A 20,243-nucleotide genomic window follows, 5' to 3' on the forward strand; every position below is an offset into this window, starting at 1 on the left:
TCCCTATTATCCTACTATGTTTTTTTTGTTTGTTGTTGTTGTTGTTCTACAACTTTGTATTCTTTAATACAAGAATTCTTTTAAAAAATACCAAATGAAGAAACTAACCATCAATTTCACATTGAGATCATATAATAATAGTCTCTTTACGGATTGGAGACTCTATACCTCAGGACACATTTCAAGTACTAAACTAATTGAGAGTTTGTACAATTATCGTGGTTCGATTTCTCAATTTGTTGGTGCACCTGTACAGTTTCTCAGACAGTTAAATTCTAATTGAATCTTGTCTCAAATGAATCAGTCCATTTGGTTGTTCTACTTCACCTGACCTTTTCCCAAACCACTTCTCATTATGTTCCCACTATTCTTAATTTCTTACCTGTGGCAAGAAGATAAGAGAGTGAAAAAAAATATTTGCCAATTAGTAAGAGCCCCTGTGATTTTGCCACTCTTGCTAACAATTCCAATTTTCATTAATTATTCATTTTGAGGCCATGCACACAGTCCTCGCCAGGAGGAGAGAGGAAGTGTGCTGCGGTGAGATCTAATCGTTTGTGTTAACGCTGTCCCATTTCAAGTGTCGCCATTAAGCATGTCTGCTGTTTTGTCTTTGTTATGTCTATGTGGATAATGTTGCAGTGGAAGCTTGTTGAAACATTTCATTTGTTGTGCCATAACAAATGGAAACAAAATATTTATTTTCAAAAAATATCCTCAAGAAAATACCCTAATTCTTGAATCCATGCATGCCAACTGACACTTTTTATGTATGTTTTGTCTGCTCTTTTACATTGACGCTGAAATAAGAGTGCCAGGCATCTTGCAATCAGAAAAACTCAATGAATTAGACAGAAAACACCTTGTCTCATTGTCTGCTCGTTTATAGTTTTGGGGGGTTTTTTTGTTTTATTTTTTGCAGTGGTCATTGTGAATATAGATAAGCTGGGACTTTTTATGTTTACAGTGCATCAGGGGATGCGTATGCTCAGTATGCTGAGGGTTACAGAACTGGTGCTGAAAGGTCACGACCTTTGTGTTCAGACACAGTTCTTCAGGGAACACTGCTCTCTTTGACCAGCACAAATGATAACACAGAAACACGATTCTCAGATGTGTATTAATCGTAAGCCAAGGAAGACGGTGAGAATGTAGGATGGAGATGACTACAGGTTGAGGGAACAGACCTGTGAATCATATCCAACCTAAACAGATATTGTGTACTTTCTGCTTGCCATACAGGAGACTAATTTATACTGGAATGGAGGAAGACCATAACTCACTTCTACTAACAGTGGCCAAACATGCTTAAATTCTGTTGTGCCGTCAAAATGCACAAAAAACATTTCAGATAAAACTGATATTTAAAGATGTTAAATTACAGCTGTTGGGTCTTCAACAAATTGACTTAACTTGTTTATTTTGATCTGGGAGCAGGGTCCATTCCTACGTCCCTGCTCTACTCTTTCAACAAGCCTTCTTATACCTGGTTCAACCATTCAGCACTTTTTGTGCTGTCTCATACTGCTGATCCCAGCCTGCCTTTACTTTATGCATCTATCATCTTGCTCATCCATCCATTCACCTATCCATCCGCATTGCTGTCGACTTGGGTAAACATCCACCTGAGAAAATACTTCCCACTCTGAGTCTCCTTCTCCCAAGCCACCAATCACATTATATTTCAGAAGACCTTCACTTTCATTCAAGCCAATTCTTCTTTAAACCTTCATTAAACCAAAAATCTTACACTGTCATGGTGTGGTAGTTGTTAGTGAATTGGCAATTGGCAACCTTCCATTTTCTATACCCACTTAATCTAACTCGGGGGTTGAGGGGGGAGGCTATCCCAGCTGTCATTGGAGGAGAGGCAGTGTACACCCTGGATAGGTCACCAGTCCAAAACAAAAAATATAGTCATCAAATGACCAAAAATGTGCTTTTTCAGTTGGAACTGAATATTTAACACAGCAGTTGTGAGTGGAAACAAAGCAGAACTTTGTAGTGCAAACTGTTTAGTTTCCCATATACATGATAATATCACATTCATCAGAAGGACTATGTGGGCTATGATGAGTAGATGACTAGTGTATTGGGAGTGAGAGCTGGAGCCTTTTAATTCTAAAAAAGTGCTTGCACCTGCTGGTGGGAGGCTGTAGAGGCCCCATGCATACAAGGATGGAACGACAACAGTGTGAGTCTCCAACAGAGAGAGAGAGAGAGAGTTTGTGTGTCACCTGCAGCCAGATCACCCCAGCTGCTCCCACACAGTGCCAGAAGCCATTCTGATCAGCAGGATAATAGTGCCATCAGTGCATGGTTTCATAAACTGAGGAACTCCTTGAAGAGCAAAGAAGTTGGCTAAATGCATGCATTTTAATGGAAAGCTGCAAACATATGTAGTGTTTGTTGAGGCGCCCTGACAGATTGGGATGTAAGGGCTCCTTCTTCTAACTGCCAAATCATGCAGCTTGTATTGCATGGAGACTTTGGGACAAGGATGATGTTTACATCATAAACAAGGTTAGAAATTTGACAATGAGCCAAATCGAACAGGATGTAGCCTCTCTTTTCATAATCGGGCAAAATGCCTTAAACCTGTCTTTTGTCAAATGGCCATCAGGAGCAACTAATGTAATTCCAAAACTGAGCCCATTTGTGTAAAAGTCAAAGGGAAAATTACCCAACTTCTCACTTCATTTGTGACTTCAGTGAACATTTTCTCAACAGGTGTTTAAATGGCAAGTTTCACATTTTATTTAAAACAGCATGATGTCCATTTAGTGAATTATTGTCCTATTTCGAGTAAAATAGATTGTAAAGCATAGCATATGTTAGTATGACTCGATATTACATTAAACTTGTCGAGCTGGAATCAAAAGGAAGTGAATGGTTTGCTCTGTTTCAAGTCAAATCAATCACTTACTTGAAACATCCAGTTTCAAAGCTTAAGTGTTTAATTTGAGCCTTCAAAACAATGACTCCACACAGAACACTGTGACATAGCGTTAGCCATGCAGATAATAAAGTCTATGATATTAACTGATCATTTCTTCTTTTCAGCAATCTCACAACAGCAAAAGTACATCAAAACTGACTTTCTAATGTAATTCTGCTTTCAGCCACAATACATAATAAAACGAAGTGGTTTGTTTGTTTTCACAAGTTTCTATACAAATAATATTTGTTTTTCTTCCCTCGTGTGCAGCTCCTAATGAGACCAATACAATATCATTTCTCTCTCAACCAGTTATGTTTAATGTCCTGAAAAGAGGACAACAAAGTATTAACACAGAGCAACAACAACTGTGCACAATCATGCTCGTACCTATGGTCAGTTTACAATCCCCACTTGACCTAATTTGCATCCTTGGACTGTGGTAGGAGAAAAATGTCAAAATGCATATTACACACAGAAAGACTCCAGCTAAGATTCCTTGCCCTGACGTGACGGTGCAAACCACTACACCACCATGCCACCCATTTTTTTATTTGATTATTTCCATCTATACATCCATTATATTCCACTTATCTGAGGTCCAGTCGCAGAGGCAACAGGTCTAGGAGGGAAACCTAGACCTCTCTCTCCCCAGCGAAACTCTCCAGCTCCTCCTGGACGGGATTCCAATACATTCTGGGTTTTGCCCCAGCGCATCCTCCCTGTAGGATGTGCTGCCACAGGGAGGCAACCGGGAGGAATTATAATCAGATGCCCAAACCACCTCAGCTGACTCTTTTCAATGCAGAGGAGCAGTGGGTTGCCTCCAAGCTGCTGGACTTTGTACCAATAATACAAATACAAATCTTGCTTAGGTTATACAGGAGCTAAATAGCCCATCAAAGCAACTCTGGTTTCATGTACTGCCGCAGTACCCACCACAGACTTCCTCAAGGAACACATTAAAATCCTTTGTTCAGGTCCACAAAACACATGTACACTAGATGCTCTCACGCCCCTCCCAATAAGTGTGCAAAGATGAAGATCTGGTCCATTGTTCCACAACCTGGGCAAAAACCACACTGCTCCACCTCCTTTCCAACACCCTGAGGTAAACTTTTCCAGATAGGCTGAGTGGCCTAATCCCCGTTTTGCTGGATCATAGTCTCTGGTCCTCCCTCTTAAAAACGGGAACCACCACCCTGGTCTGCCACTTCTCAGGCATTGTCCCAGACCTACATGCAATCTTGAAGAGGTGTGTCAGCAAAGACAACCTCACAATGTCCAGACAGCAACTCCGGATAAATCTTGTTACACCCTACTACTGGAAGCTTTTTAACTACCTCAACAACCTCTGACAAGGTGATGGGACAGTTCTCCCAAACCCTTATATTCGGCCTCCTCAGTGGAGGACATGCTGGTCAGATTTAGGTCATCCAAAAAGTGCCTCTTCCACTCCTCAATGATATCCTCAGTACAGGTCAGCAGTTTCTTATACAAGCCAAGCAAAACCTGAGACGGACCCTGCTTTCCCTTCTTGAGCTGCCGAATGGTTTGCCAGAATATCCTTGAGGCCAACTGAAAATTCTTCTCCATAGCCTCACTGAGTTTTAGCTTCCACGACCAACAATACTGTAGCCCCTGTTTAGCTGCTGGGTACCAGCCAACAGCTTCAGGTGACCCCCAGGAAAAACAGGCCTAAAAGGCCTCCTTCTTCTACTTGACTATTTCATTATTATTATTATAGACAAAAGGAATCATATTGTCACTTTTGTTTGGGTAGTTTATCCTCAAAACTTATTCTTCCCAATAACATCACACAGGCCACAAGTGACAGCTGGAGAGTAGAACAATTACCTAATATGATACAGTGACCAAATAACATAAAGTCTCAGTGCAACCTAAGTGGAAAAATATATGCTGTAATGCAGAATATAACTGCAAAAAGGTTCCTCAAAAGAATATGGCAGCCTGAAAAGAGATGACCTTATCTGTCTTTTCAATATCAATGATTATCCATCTTCCCCACTATGTTGTCTTGTGTGATATACTTTCACATCTTTATCCCAAGGCCACTGATATTGAACAGGTTGCATGTTTTAGTATGTGCGAGGGTGAATGTGTATTATGTCCTCAGAGCCTGTACATGCATAGGTCGGTACATGCCTATAATAACTCTCGGCAGTACAGCCTCATCTATTCTGCTCTGTGGAAAAGGCTATCTCTGATAGGGGTCAATGGGCTTTTCATGTTAATGACACCATATATTGGCACAAATCAAGTTCATTAATAGAGTACATCTCCTCTTATCTCCCTCCCTCCCTCTTCTTACACCCTTTTCATTTGTTACCCACCATTTCCACAAGTATCTATATTTGTTTGTTTCATTTCATTGACGATGACATCACATCCATCTTCCCTCCAAAGTATATGAATGCAATGGATAAGAGTTTAAATCTAATACAACTGATGTGATTGCTAATATCTACCTTATATTTTCTTTTAACAAATATAACAACTCACTAAAATGTGACCCCAACTAAACTGGGCTTTCTAAAAGATTTTAGACATCAAAATGGTTGGAAACCATTGGTTGACTATAACAATGTATTGTATTTTAAAGACTAAACATAATATTCATTGTGTAAAACCGTCAACTTCAAAGGAGCATACAATTAAGTAATGTACAAATAACCCAAAATTCTGCGTATATCTACTTTATCCATTTTCACTGCTGCACAAAGACAGTGTCCTACTTTGATCCAGAATGTATCTCAACATAAAACATGTCCAAATATACTACTGGAAAAAAAATACCTTGGTTGTAATTTGTTATCAAGTTTTAGATTGGGTGGCCTTAAAGGGGCTTGTCTTAAAGTGGCTCCAGAGGATGGTGTGTGCTGAACTACCTAACTCATAGCAACTGCTAACCTCCCAATCCATCACTGGAGAGAAAAGCCCTGACACAGAAAACCAGTTTCTTCCATTAGAGCCCTGACAGAGCCTAATTCCCATCCTCATGCTTGCCCTGGCTCTCTGTGGCCATGTATCTCACAGTTACAATAATGAAGTCTTCTGTCTCCCTCTGCTTCTTTGGAGTGAGCAACTAAACAAGTCCATAACAATACTTTTCTTTTTGGTTACCTTCTCCTCAGTGCCTCTTTGTTTTCCCTTGATGCCCTCGTCTTTATAGAATGAGGGAACTCAAGTTGGTGATGGTGTGTATTAGCAGGCAAACAGATCGGGATGAAAGACCAGTACTTATTATGGCCTAAACACATCAAAACACTTCTGGGAATAAATATGTGTAAATGAGCTCCATACACCCAATGCTGTGTTTTCTTGGCTGTTGTTTTGCTCTTTTAAATAATTGACAAGGCCATACTTGTAAAGTCAGGGACAAATCTGCCAAGTTAATGTCTCAGCCAGAGGAATTTTAGTACCAAACTCTATCAATTCCCTCTTATGTAGAATTGTTACCATAATGGCAGTTCATAAATCTTATGTAACCCCAGCTCAGTGATAAAACAAGCCAGTATTCCACCAGCGCTCTCTGTTTATTGTTTCACTGGAGAGCTGGCAGCAGATAACATCTGCTATATTTACCCTCTAGATTACGTTCCATTTCTAAAATACACTTTCACGTCAAGCGGATCTCTGCATTGGGACTGGATACATATTAGCACAATTGCTGAGGGCAAACTGTAGGCTGTTCCTGGCCATCAGGGAATAAAGATATTTGTAGTTTAAGTAAGAGTTGGACCTGTCAGAGGTGCACACATGGCTTAGACAGTGATCTTATACTAAGGTGCTGGGGCAGAGCCATGACAATGTTCTCTGTCAGAATGTGGCATCTCTGTGTTGCCAGGCCTCTCATGGGAACTGAGCTGTGTCTGATTGAGGCTTTGACTAGGAGCAGCATCTATAAGACACAGCAAACATAGTACTGACTATCTATTAGCCTGACAATTTTTTTCTTGCTCTTTTTCTCTTTTTTTGACTGCAGGCTAGGCAGGATGCAGCTTTCTCTTCCAAGGTCCCATGCCAACCACAACAGATGGATGGAAAACTCATAAAAGCAGTTCTAAGCTTTCCCTTTTTGCTTACTATTAAAATAAGAAAAAATAAAGAAGAGGAAGAGAACAGGAGACAGCATCTATATCTGATGGAGTCACACACAAAATGGCTTATTGAAGCATTATTACACATTATTTTCACATCTTTCCTATTGTTTTTACAGAAGGATTGTAAGGAACAATTTAAGTCCTAAAAGAAAGGCAGCTAGATTCTAACCTGAGCAACCTGCAAATTAAAGTAGTTCATTAGAATGCATAACAGAAATCCTGGAGAATCAGGGTGGAATTTAAACAACCTGCTCCTGTTTTCTGCTGTTCTCACTGTTCTCTTCCTCTATCTTCTCCCTACTGATATTCATCCATACCAAAGCAGTCTTCCCAGTTACACCTCTTGCCAAAAGAAGGCCCAGCAACATCAGTTAAGGAGGCTAAGGATGCAATGCAATGCACAATACTAAGATATTTTAAAAATGGATCACGTGTCACAATCCTCCACATTTGAAAGCAGGCAGGGCTCTTTACTCTGTACTGGAATATTAGAATAATTAAAAGCTTATCTCTACCAGACAAAACAGCACCTTGTACCTCTATTATGAGTTTGATGCCCAGTTATTTTATGATGCAAGGTCTTAATGCCTAAAATGGTTTTCATGTGTGAGGGTCAGACTGAAGAGCAGTGTTTGCGAAAAAACGAAAAACAGAGAAATGTCAAGGACTCCAATCTCATCCCCAAGCCCTGAAATACACAAGGAGAGAATGTTAGAGAGGTCCCCCCCTGCTCCTCAAATAGATTTCAATTTAGTGAAGGTGGCTACAAACAGGACGTTTTTGATAGAAATTATAAATAAATAAATAAAAAAAAACACAGGCTAAATTGAAATTAGTAATCCCAATAAATCCAATCATTCTTATCCCCATTGTATAAGGCATAATAAGGTCAAAACATGGTAGTGCTGGTGTAAATGACTGAAATTAACACAATTCCAAGACCATTGTTATGGATTTGCATGTAAAAGGATGTGTGATCATGGAAGACCTTGGCCTATATTCAATACTTACAACAACTCAATCTTTCTCTGAGACCTTCCTCTCCCATCATCCTTCTTTCGTCCATCTTTTTGATTTTATGGCAAATCCTCTTGTCCTCCTCCAACTAGCATATGGTATTAGTTGTACATCTTCAATTCATTCGTCAAACATAGGATACAAGGACACTTTGGTGTTTTTAAGGAATAGTTCCATACAAAGCTATTCTAGATGTAGGAAAGTGTACGGCAAGTTTGAAGCCGAAAAAAACTAAATTAGCACACTCCTGACTTTGGGGTGGTTTGAGTGGTTAAAGTTATTTCTACACCACAGACGTTAATGTGTTTTCAGATTGCAGGGGATAATTAATTCTAACAGGTTGCAGCAATTACTAGCAGCAGCCTGGCTGTTTCTAAAAGTCAACCTGAGCCATGACAGGCATCTGAGCATAGATAACATTAGCCAGAACACAGACACGGTGGATATTACAAGAACCGAGCTCAGATGTGACTGTGACAGTAGCCTGTCTCATTAACACTGGGAATGACGAGGCCAAATCCCAAGTTGTGGAGCAAGAGATGTGTGGAGCCACAGAGCCTAAGACAGGAGCCTTGGAAAATGGTGAGATGATTATAGTTTCTTTCCCTCATCTCATTACCCACTGAGTGTTTCAAATTTGCCTTGCAGCCCAAGCAGAAACTTCTATTTGGAACCATCTTTACCCCCTGCAAATTCTGGAAACTGAATTAGACAGTGTTTTCAAGTCAAGCATCTTGAAAAAAATTAGTTCTGACTGTGATGTGGATGGAGTGCGTGAATAATCTAAGGCATCACAAATTAGATAAATCAATGCAAGGAATCAAAAGACTATGCATGGCACTCAGAACCTTTCAGTGAAATGCCAGTGCTGGTCCGGTCACTTACAATCCAAACAACAAATAGCTTCCTTTATTGTACCATGATATGATCAACTTACATGTGTTATGGACGTCACCATCTCTCTTTTCTTTGCCTCTTCTCAATTTTGATGATACAAAGTTTCATATTCTCAATGCCAAAAGGGCAGATGCCCAGGTGCTGGTGCAATTGAATTGCTGTCCTAAGCACACAAAGGCAATGTCGCCTGGAGAGGATAGCTCAAGAAACGGGGAGAGCTGTCACAGTAGCAGCAGAGCCCATGGGATTACTGTCAACAGTCTCCTGGACTGTGTGCCCAGACTCTCCTCATCCTCCCTCCTGTCTCTTCAGATTCATGACATTCTAGTTGACATTGACCTTTAAACTCCAATTAGCCACTTAATCACAAATTAATTATTAATATCAGAAAAGCTAACAGGGCTTAGGTTGTTTGTCTCCCTCACCTCATTATCATCCACTAATGACCATCCTTGCATCTCATTTCCACAACAAAGTCAAAGAAAATGGTGTTTGCACAAGAATCAGGTTATTTTTTCTAACAGTGCAGCAATGTACAGATTTATCAGTGCAGGTTCTGTAGTTTTGCCTCTGACTCCTTAAAGTCAAAATGTTGTGTGGATTTAATTGCACAGATGTTTCTTTAGACATTAATAAGACAGTGCTGCGCTGCATAAGAGCACTACATTCACTTCTGAACTCAGAGCCCTCATGACCTAATTCATCATGAAATGGCTGACAGAGAAGTGTGAAATGGCTCCTAGGGAGAAAAAAATCAACAGTTAAAGATGGGATATGCACACCAGTTGATGCTATCTTCTCCACATATGCACACCCACATGCACACACGCATGCACTTACTTGTTAATTATTTGTCTTTTTCTGTTAGGTGTCATGTCAGCCAACATTGCCAGAGTCCTCTACGGAAACACTCCTGAGTATTGAGCACCAAATGAATGGCTTTTGGGTTTCAAGAATGTCCTTTGACTAAATCGGACATTTGGAATGCACTGACAGAGCCTGAGGTACACTGTCTGCGAGTCTAATAAATGTGACTCAGCTATCCAATAGCGGGTAATGTTTTTCTGTCAATTATCTCAGACTGTGTTTTCAAGGCAAGATCTACAGAATACCAATTGGTCAGTTTGATCATTTAAAAAAAAAAAAAAAAATTTATTTCCCTTATCCTTGTACATCATAGCCTTAGCAGAAATAAACAAACTGAATTTTTGCAGGTATATTTAATCTCCAAAGTCTACTTGTTTTGATTGCTCTACAATCTTAAAGGGGTAGAGGGTTTTAAAATTTGCACTTCTAAACAAATGTCAGACCGGGGTAGAAATGTCATCCTGCGCTCAGATTTGCTTCCTATTTTTCAGGCAGCTTAGAAAGATTTAGCGGATCAGTTTGAGGTTTATATTTTTGCTCCTCTCTACATTATCCTCTTCACTTCTCTTCAAACCTCCTCTCCTCCTAACTCTCAGTCATCGGCCCGCACAGCCTCTCCCCCGCGCAGAAAAAACAAGCCACGTCAGAAAGTACAACAATGCAGCGCTGACAAGGAGTGATCACACAAGTCCAACACTCTGAGAGGATTACGATGGCGATATTATGAGCGAGGAATTTATTCCCTTTAAATAAAAGTCTCTCAGGGCCTTGAAGATGGCTGAAAGTGACAGATGGGCCAGTATTACTCTTGTGCAAATTTGTGTCAACATTTCAAATCATTTGCTTTGCTTTGGGAACTGTCTGTGCCTCTTACATAGGATACAGCGATGCCAGTTGCTTACCATTTGTTTTGATGACTTCAATATTTAGCTTTGCAATCTTCCCATTACACTTGATGGTTATGAGTCATACCATTCTTTGTTTTAAAAAGAAATAGCATCACTGACCCCTTATCATCAGTGATTATTTAACATTGTGGAGAGCAGAGGTGGAGCTGGTGGCTGAAGAGCTGCTTTGATGCAAATAATACATGACCACAAGATACAAGCCTGTATAAGAGAGGAGAGCTGGAGAGAGACCACAGGTGTTTCCGTTGTGCTACATTTGTTGTGCTGAAATCATTAGAATCTGCTAGCCTTGTCTGCGTGTACTGAAAACAACATGAGCAATGTGTTACTTTGTTGTTAATATGTGTGTTTACAGCTGCTTTTCAAAATATGTCATAATCGCTACAAGTAATTATTGCAGCAATGTTTTCAATCACTGTAGCTGGAGAGTTAAGGAACAGACTGTGTGTTTTATTGTTTAATTTTAGATAAATGTATGAATGTTCAAAATTTCAACTAATTGCTTTTCATAAATTTGCTGATGTGTTAGCATGTGTGTACAAACATAAGGTTTGCATAATCTGTTTTGTTGATACACTTCTCTTTCAGCTAAATTCCATTAAAAATGCTCATCATATTAAATGAATTCAGTGCAAATGCATGTCCTAATTAATCTTATCTCTTAAGCTTGGCACTTAAAAAATGCAAACCCTATGTTTGCGCATGTGTGTTTTACATTAAGCACTTGGATTTATTGTTCATGATGGATTAGCTAGAAGTTCAGGCATAAGGTCTGAGGTAACACATAAAGTACTGAAGCTTAAAAGTGCTTATCTGTGCTTTTGCATGTTTTAACCTGTTAACTATTTAATATGTGCTGTGTATGTTACATTATGGCCAGACTGCAGCTGTTTTCAGAACATTACGTTGGAGGATTTTTTGAGGTTCCAAGCAGCCATTCTTTACATATAATGACAGTAAAGTACAGATAGACCTAAAGGGACTATAAACTTAACTGAGACACTGTGCAGTTAATTGTTTACATTCTTGTTACACATTGACTTATGTGTCAGTTTTCTTTTGCATTCAGTAGGTCTGAATTTTCTAAAATATCAAATGTCATTTATAATAAATTAACATATCAAAAGACCAATTGGTACTGATTTTCGCCAAACTATCTGCCTGCAAACTTTACAGAATCCAGACTCCACTTTATACTGCAGATCATAGGCTGTTTTTTCTTCTTTTTTTATGCCCACTTCCACAGAGGTCAGGGCCAAGCCTATCTAATAGTGGCAACTTGTGGACCAGCCTTAGAACAAACACAATAGAAAACATTACAGCTGACTTTTGTTGTTCCACAATGGTGGAACGAGCCACCAAATACCATCAGAGCGAGGGCGTCCCGCCGGATGACTTTAAGACTACGGTAATCTACCTTTAGCGAAGACCAGCAAAACCCTAACACGCCTGACCTGCACTTCCTTTGCACTTTTATATCTGTTCTACTTGTACTGTGCTCTCAAAGAACAAACATAATAGAAAACATTATACAGAAAACATTATTCTGCTGTTGCAGAATTTGCATATTTTAGGCCATAGGGTGGATTAGACATTTTTTCTTTGAGTTTCTTGTGAAATTCCTCTTTAAGTACCACCAACAGTTTATTCAGAAGTTGTTATGCCAAAAAGAGCATCACAATGCAGTAATGATGTAACAGATTAAAAAAATACAAGAAGTTTCCTTCTGAATGAGATATAAGGAGGATATTCTAATGCATATTTGAAGTCTTTGCAAACTTATTTTTTCGTTTTTTCTGAAATTAACTTTGACCTGCTCATAGGGAATAAGAAGATCTATGATCAACAATGCTTAATTAAAGGGTCAAAACATGTGAGAATACCATTTGTGAGAATACCATTTGCAGCTAATGCAAGATGGGAAGATGGATATATATATACATATGTATATATATATATATATATATACATATGATAGAAATATTAAATGTGGTTTCTGCCCTGTCAATGCTAGTCTGCATGGGTTATTTTGCTATGTGCCAAAGCAAAAAAAAAAGCCTCAACTGAGCCCTACTCAATAATCTTGACTAACATGTAGCAGCAATTACCACATGCCACAGCATGGTCAATTCAGTGGACGTCTTGTCTTTTCCGTCTCAGAGCTGCTCTGACAGATCATCCCTTGTGCTCTCTCTGTGGATGACAGGTTTTAAGAAAAAGGGAGATTGTGAAAGCAAGAGACTAACATAGAAGTGAAGACAGAGAAGAAGTGATGTATGAACGCTGCATGCTTGCATGGCTACATAACTGCATACATGTAGCCAAATGCAGACTCGCTCATGCAATGTCTAAGCCAATGAAAAGATGGCATTCTGTCAGTTCATACAAAGATATGATGACTGTGTTGTGTCACATGCAGTTGAATGCACACAAAATTGAACGCTGAACACGTTCAGACACATTTGCAGATTGTAAGACATGACCATTTGTTACAGCAATAATAAACCTGAACCAAAATCACCATTAAATCATCATGCAATATTGTGCACTTCATAAAAATAATTATCAGGTACAGCTTCCGACAATGTTAAGTCAGAGGTGCTGCAACATGAACCTTCCCTCTATGTGTTTGTGAATGGTGGATCTGTCACTGTGAATGTGGTGCCTGACGCATCAGCCAGGCTCCCTAGAATGTGTTATTTTAAGTGCAAAAAAATTCAAATTCACCAGATAACTTCAACACTGTTTCTGCCAAAGCTGACGCATTTTTTCTTCACTGTTGTAGCCTCAGACATGTTGGCATGCTGAGCACTTTTGGCAGACTGGTGACTGGTGAATTCTGTACTCTGAAGTCATTCCTCTTGAATTAAATTATTTTCTGTCCAGTACAGTGCAGTGGTAAGACAGCTCATTCAAATACAACAATTTTGGCCAGACCAGGGATAGAGCATGCTTGGAATGCAAAATCATTGGATGCAAATCACCTCTGAACCTGTCAGTTCTCTATTTAACTCCAACAATTAACCCCCCCAAAAATATAGGTATAACACATCTCATAAAAGACTAGAATGAGCTAGTCTTTTCTTGTATGCGAAGCTGGGTTTAGACGTTAAACCTTCCCTGAAAGCTGTTATTGCTTTAAGCAGTTGTCACTATGGTGGGTTTTATCTCAACTGTTAGAACAGCAATAATCGATCTGATGGCAGCAAGAAAAACATGTTTTTCTCTGCCCCCGAGGCACATACCAGAAACAAACACACTCTCGACAGATGGTTTTTCACAAGACAGACTAAATAAATACAATGCCGGCACAAGCTGTGGGTGTTTTGTGGTGACCTCCAACAAGAATGTATCTTTGTGTCGGTGTGTGTGTGAGTGTTTGTGAGTGTGCATGTGTGTGGTTTTTTTGAAGGTGTTACTAAAGACCAGATCAGTTCTCTGTCGTGACCAAATGATCAACACATAAAGCCAAATGCAGTGGTTGGTGAAGTGGAGTCTGGGGATCTTCAGGTCCCTGGGAGGTCTAAAGGAACCACAGCAAAATGAGACACAGCTTAATTTCATTTAATTATTTCTTTCCCTCAGTAATAGCACAGTGGGAGCGTATAGTAGCCAACTGTAATTCATTCTAATTAAAGATTTTTCTCGCCCTACTGTGCAGACAGTTATCCACCTCTATGGCCAATTAAAGCCAAGTATCAAAGAAACAGTCCTCGGGACAAAAACCATCACGCAAATCTGGTTTCATGTGAACCTTACTGTGGGATATTGATATTAAAAGTTTGAGGGGCTTTTCTTTTTGTTGCTAAAGGTCTTAACTGGTAATACAGCGTGTGGCCTGCGTAGCAAAATCTTATAAACTGCAATTTGCTTAATCACACTTAAATGTACTCACAGACAGCAAACAATCATCTTCAAATTCAGTGCAATGTTTGTACAGGTAGTCTTGTGACCCGGGCACAACTCATAAACTGCAGTGCGGCATCAGCTGTATTAATATCACACAGTCGTCCCGATGTATCCTTACACAAATAAATATTTAATTCCTAGAGACCTTCGGTGCGTGTTGTGCAAATTAAAGATGCGCCTCAAATGGCGCATCGTCTGCTACCACACATCTGCAGGGCAGCATGATGTATTATGAATGTGTTACATTTAGGCTAAACATCTGTTTGTGAGAGGCTCAAGCAGTGGAGACATTACAACAAGGCAGAATCCGCTTTATGCCACATAATCATCCAGGGAAAAGAGTTAATCTCAGGCAAAACTTGACTTACTCACCCCTTTTGAACATTTTGTAGGTCTAGGTGTATTTCGTCTTGTGTCCTGCTCGAATCATCTATTCTTATATTCCAGGATTAAAACTTGTGCGCTTCCCTTTTGAAGTTGATCTGTATATTTCTTGTCTCGTCGTGCGAATGGCAGCTGTCACTCCTCTGGATTTCCGCGCGCACCAAATTGAGTTGTTCTGCCGACTGGGTTTCAAGAAAAACAGTCTTCTTGTTCATAAAAGTCTAACAGATCTCTGTCAAACCTTGCAGATGAAGCGACAGTAACAGAGAAACAGATGCACTAAAACGATCTTTTCAGTCCGATAAATAACTCCTGTGTGTGTTGGGCACGAACGCACAGCAGCGCTCCGAAACAACCCCTTGGCAGCCAACTCCTTTCAGCCCTAAATGACCGTACAGGCTTCAGATCAGTTCTGGCGGCAGGTAGACGGGGGAAAAAGACAGACTCCAACAATCACAAATCTTTAAATTCAAGTGGCCACTCTCAAATTCTTCTCTCGGTGCATCAAAGCTGTCCAAATCGCATCATATTTGGTAAAATCTCTAATCAACATAAGTTATTTGGATTCACATCCCGCCTCTGATGTCGGATTATAAACGCAGACTCCTCAAATCCTCCTTATTAATGTTGTCTTTGATGCCGTCGGTTTCCTTAGAATCCCGCTTTTCAGCTCTCCTCTCCACTTGTACATCCCACATTTCTGTGATCTTGTCTCCCCCTGCTCCCAAACCTTTGGATCAAATCGCCAGTGCGCTCAGGGAAGAAGAAAGTGTGATGCCGCCTCAGCCTTTCCACCGGGCAGCAACCTGCTCCGTCCCTTTCACTGCCTCCGTCCCTGTCTGCGCCACCCTGAGACACACTGGTCCCTGACACCACATGTCTTCATAATACATATGACATGGCACAAATGGGGGAAAAACTTCAATACATCATAAATATTTTAAATTAGCTGACGTTGGCTTTGTAAATGTGTTCGTAAACCACAATAAAAGTCCACACTAAATGACCTTATTAGGTGTTTTTTTTCAATGACATTTTACACTCGTTTTGTTCTATTTAATTTACTTTACTTTGATATATTTTAGTTGTTAGCTACAGTTATAGTCTGAAGTCAATATGTGCGCCCACATCTTTGTTTGGGGATTTTTCTTTTCTCTTATCAGTTCAATTTTTTTTTTATTAATTTAGTTGTAGCCTGTTATATTTATTCGTTTATCTATTTATTAGTCTTATTTTCCATTTTACTTACATTGCCTAAGAAGCACTTTGGAACGGTATTTTTGCAAATACTTTAATCTACACCGATTTAATTCAGTATTCTTTTGTGGATTTATCTACTTTATCATATTATTGCAACCGCAGTTTATCTGTATGCTCCCTCTGTCCCGTTCAGGGACATCGGTGACCTCGGTGCTCGGCTTATTTTCACTGCCCTCCTCGGTTGATTGGTTTTGTCTGGGTCTCACGTGTTTCATGTTTGGGAGAAAAAAACATGGCTGCGCCCACGAGTGAGGTGCAGATAGTTCCTGTCAAAAAGCCCACAGGTAAATCATGTTATCATTAATGTTATCATAAGGGATTTATTCAGACATGTATGCGACGTATCTAAATCTATGAACTCCTTCTCCTCCGCTTCCGCGTCAGTGTGACACATTCACACCGAGTTGTTTTTAGTACATCCAGCAGCCGGAGAGTGATGCAAGAAAGAGGGAGGGAAACATCACTAACTCTGTCTTGTGTTTACAATATATCCCGCTGTGTTCACTCTGATACACCGACATGACAGCGTATTTTCTTTCTGACTAATTGTTACCATCCATTCTGCGTTCATCCTCGTCAAAAATGGCTCTGCCGTGCACAGGCTGGAAAATGTCACGCAGCTATTGAAGTCTTCTTTTGTTGAAGACACAATTTTCAACTGACGCAAAGAAACGCCACCTAAACAAAAGTGTTTTTGCTGGGAGAATGAAATGCATTTTACGTTAAACTATTTTTAAGATTGGGTGAGGGGTGGGTTAGTTTGGCATCTTTAAAAAAAAAAAAACCTGACACAACTCTGGCTTTATTAGACACCTACTGTCACTACTTGACTTTATTTCAATTGGTCTAATTGAATGCATTTTTTTTAGCCTGTGAAGATATTGTAAGGAATGTTTTGTAAGCAGACTGAGGAGTTTAACAGAAGGTTGGTAACAAACATGTGTATTCATTTACTGAATTAATTAATTTACTTTGCCTCTAATTATTGTGAAATATACACAGGTGAGATTTCTCTATTAGATTAACTGCATTTCTTCAAACGTTTTAGAATAATGTGTAATTTGCCAGTGAGGAATACAAGCTGCATTCACGGTACAAAGGTATTCACTTTACATCCCAGTTTCCTTGGGAAGGTGGAACTTTACAGCATGGGCAGAGCTCTTAGGCCCAATTGAGTCTGATTGGGCGTATATATGCGGAAGTGATTCAGTCCCCAATTGCATTATTTGGGCATGATTGTCTGGTATTGAGAAGCTAAATTTCAAGCAATTTCAGTCTTTTTCATGTGTCAAGTAAAAATGCTCACTGAACAAAACTGAATCAGTGCATCAGCACAACTCTGGTGTCAGCTTGGATTTCAAACTTTGCAGTGTTTTCATGGAATCCAGCTTGAGAAGATTATTGTTTTTTCTTTTTTCTGTGTGCTCTCCAGTTCCCTACCCAGAAGCCTCTGCATGTGTGGAGTTTAGATTTGGGAAACAAATATTTGAGTCCCGCTTTTGCTTCAACATGGGTTTGCTACATTGCTGACAGCTCAATAATATAATTATCTGTTCAGTCCGAGGTCCACGGCGGGTAGCCAATCAAATTCCAGATGAAATCCTCCAAGACCCTGAGCTGCAGGAGGCAATCAAAGCCCTGCCTGCAAATTACAACTTTGAGATCCACAAGACAGTTTGGCGAGTGAGACAAGCAAAAGCTAAGAGAGGTGAGTTGTATTTCCTCATGATACACATTGTTCATTTTGTTCTCTTTATTTTCTTGTTTAACAGACAGTCATAGTTTCTGTTGAGATGTAGCAGTTTGTCAGATTTCAAATGATACAGACACAGTTCTAGAATTAATTTTATAGCTAAGAAGAAACATCTTTTTGGGAGTCCTCACTCATAAGAGGTTTAAAGGCAAATGTCCACGTAGTGCTTTGCTCTGGCAGAAAAGTGCTGGCAGAATACTGGGAGGGATTTAAGTCCAGCTAAAAGAGCCCTCTCACGCATGTTAATGTTGACTACAGCTATCTTCACTCTTGTGACTCAAGCAGTGAAAAAAGCACAGGACTCACAAGCTTGGAACAGAGTTTTTACTGATTTGGTGGTGCTCTTTTCTCTGATTTCATATGAGTACAGCAAACCGTTCTCATGACAGAATGTGAAATGACTCGACTGGCTCACTTGATTTATTTTGATTATTTTAATTTACATCGTCTGCATACGTTTTCTCTGGTAGATGATGTCCGCTTTCCTCGTCTTGCCACTATTTAATTGACAACAAGCACTTTGAAGGAGGAAGGAAAAGAGAGCAGACGCGGATAATCCACTTACCTTTTCAACCATTTTCAATAGTCTATTTTCTACCTTCCTCCCACTGGCGATTCCTAACTTTACTACTGCACTGTCACCCACAAATATTTAAGTTTAGGAGTTAAAAATACACAGTTACATGGTTAGGTATATATGTTACTAAATACATGGCTAGACAGTGACAAAAATCAACACGGTTATGGCTTGCACATTTTATAATTCACGTGTCATGATTGCTTTCATGTCATGTGAATTCTGCCAATAGAAAACAGCCTAGGGATATGTCACCTTCGCAATACAAAGCCATGGATCATATGCTACTTCAGGGACATTTTTAACTTGAAGTTCTCTGAGTGTCTGCACAAAAAGGCAGAGTGCTCCGTCAGAAGAAATTGCATGCAGCACATTTTCTGTGGGTGGCCATGAATACTGTCTGCTCATTGGGAGCAATTAGAAAATTATGCTCAGGGAGAAATGCTCTGAAAACACTTGGTCAAACAGATCAAGTGCAAAAGATTGAGCCAATTACAATTCCACAATACTAACAATCAATTTAAGCCTTTCACATTGCACAACTGGCTGCTGATTTAACTTACACAATGAGCTGAATTGGATCAGAGGCTGGATGAAGATGCATGGAAGTGAAGGATCTGCATATGTCTTGTACACAGCCTGTATTTGCATAAGAGGATTGGTTCTAATTACATTAACCAGCAGGGATGGAGCAAAAATTGCATTTTGTCACGCTGACAACCCTCTTGATTTGACAAAATTTCTTTTTTATCCTCATTTTCAGCATCAGCACAAGATACAACAAAAATCAGTCCATCATTTAGTGTCTAACTCCATTAAAACTGCTCTGAAAGTTTATAGTTTGCAGGGAATGTGTGAATGCATGGGATGGAGAGCTTTAAGCATTGCCCACAGAAAGACAGCTTGTGCTAGACTTCATTCAAAACGACACCCATGAATGCATCTGTGCTTTGACCTACTTTGAGGACTTCATTGTACAATTGCTTACCTGGAAGGTTCACACAAGTTTATCGAGTGCAGGGCCATATAGAAAAGCAGACCCAGTTTACAAAAGGCCTTCGCAGCCACCCAACAGTGACCGTCATCTGTATTGACTACTTACTTGAAGACTAAATATTCACAAAAAGCCTTTTTGGTTGTGCTGTGATCACTCCTCTCGCTCAGCACAGACAGCCAAGTGAATCAAGATGCTTTTCACGAGCACTTCATGTCCAGTGTGTTTTGGCATCAGTTAACACTGAATATGTGAATGGGATGTGTTAGCCTTTTTGATCTTTTGGAGGGGGGGGTATGGCATCTCCCCCAGGAATTGCACTTGTGTTTTTGACAGCTTTGGAAGGCTGTACTCACACTGAAGCTGCTAGTGCCCCGACTGAATTTTCTTCTTTCCATCCATGCAGAAAGATTTGTACGCCGTGTATCTAAAAGATGAATGCAGTTTATTTTGCAGTTCCTTTTGTTCTATGATGAAAGCAGAACTTACCTGATGAAAAAGTCATATTCTCAACCAGAAGGAGAGAAATGTGCTGCTTTCCAACATGCAAGCTGTCTGTACTTGTTAATCTGTCTGTTCAGATGTCATGTCTTTTTGCCATTTTTCATCAGTTTA

General features: G+C 39.8%; 2 protein-coding genes across 3 annotated transcripts in view; one reads left to right on the top strand and one right to left on the bottom strand.

Annotated features, from left to right (window-relative positions):
* rtn4rl1b (reticulon 4 receptor-like 1b) overlaps positions 1 to 15,874 on the bottom strand; it is a 139,082-nt gene extending 123,208 nt beyond the window's left edge. The window contains exon 1 of the mRNA XM_072392236.1: positions 15,033 to 15,874. Within this exon, the coding sequence (XP_072248337.1) occupies positions 15,033 to 15,045 (13 nt within the window). The 5' untranslated portion in view covers positions 15,046 to 15,874. The remainder of the gene's footprint in view (positions 1 to 15,032) is intronic.
* A 640-nt stretch (positions 15,875 to 16,514) lies between these two features.
* dph1 (diphthamide biosynthesis 1) overlaps positions 16,515 to 20,243 on the top strand; it is a 53,652-nt gene continuing 49,923 nt past the window's right edge. For both annotated transcript variants that reach the window (XM_072392237.1, XM_072392238.1), the window contains exons 1-2: positions 16,515 to 16,588; positions 17,863 to 18,012. In XM_072392237.1, coding sequence (XP_072248338.1) covers positions 16,537 to 16,588; positions 17,863 to 18,012 — 202 coding nt within the window. In that variant the 5' untranslated portion in view covers positions 16,515 to 16,536. The remainder of the gene's footprint in view (positions 16,589 to 17,862; positions 18,013 to 20,243) is intronic.

This window comes from Leuresthes tenuis, unplaced genomic scaffold, assembly GCF_036924035.1.
Source record: "Leuresthes tenuis unplaced genomic scaffold, fLeuTen1.0.hap1 SCAF_9, whole genome shotgun sequence".
In the NCBI taxonomy this organism is placed as follows: domain Eukaryota; kingdom Metazoa; phylum Chordata; class Actinopteri; order Atheriniformes; family Atherinopsidae; genus Leuresthes; species Leuresthes tenuis.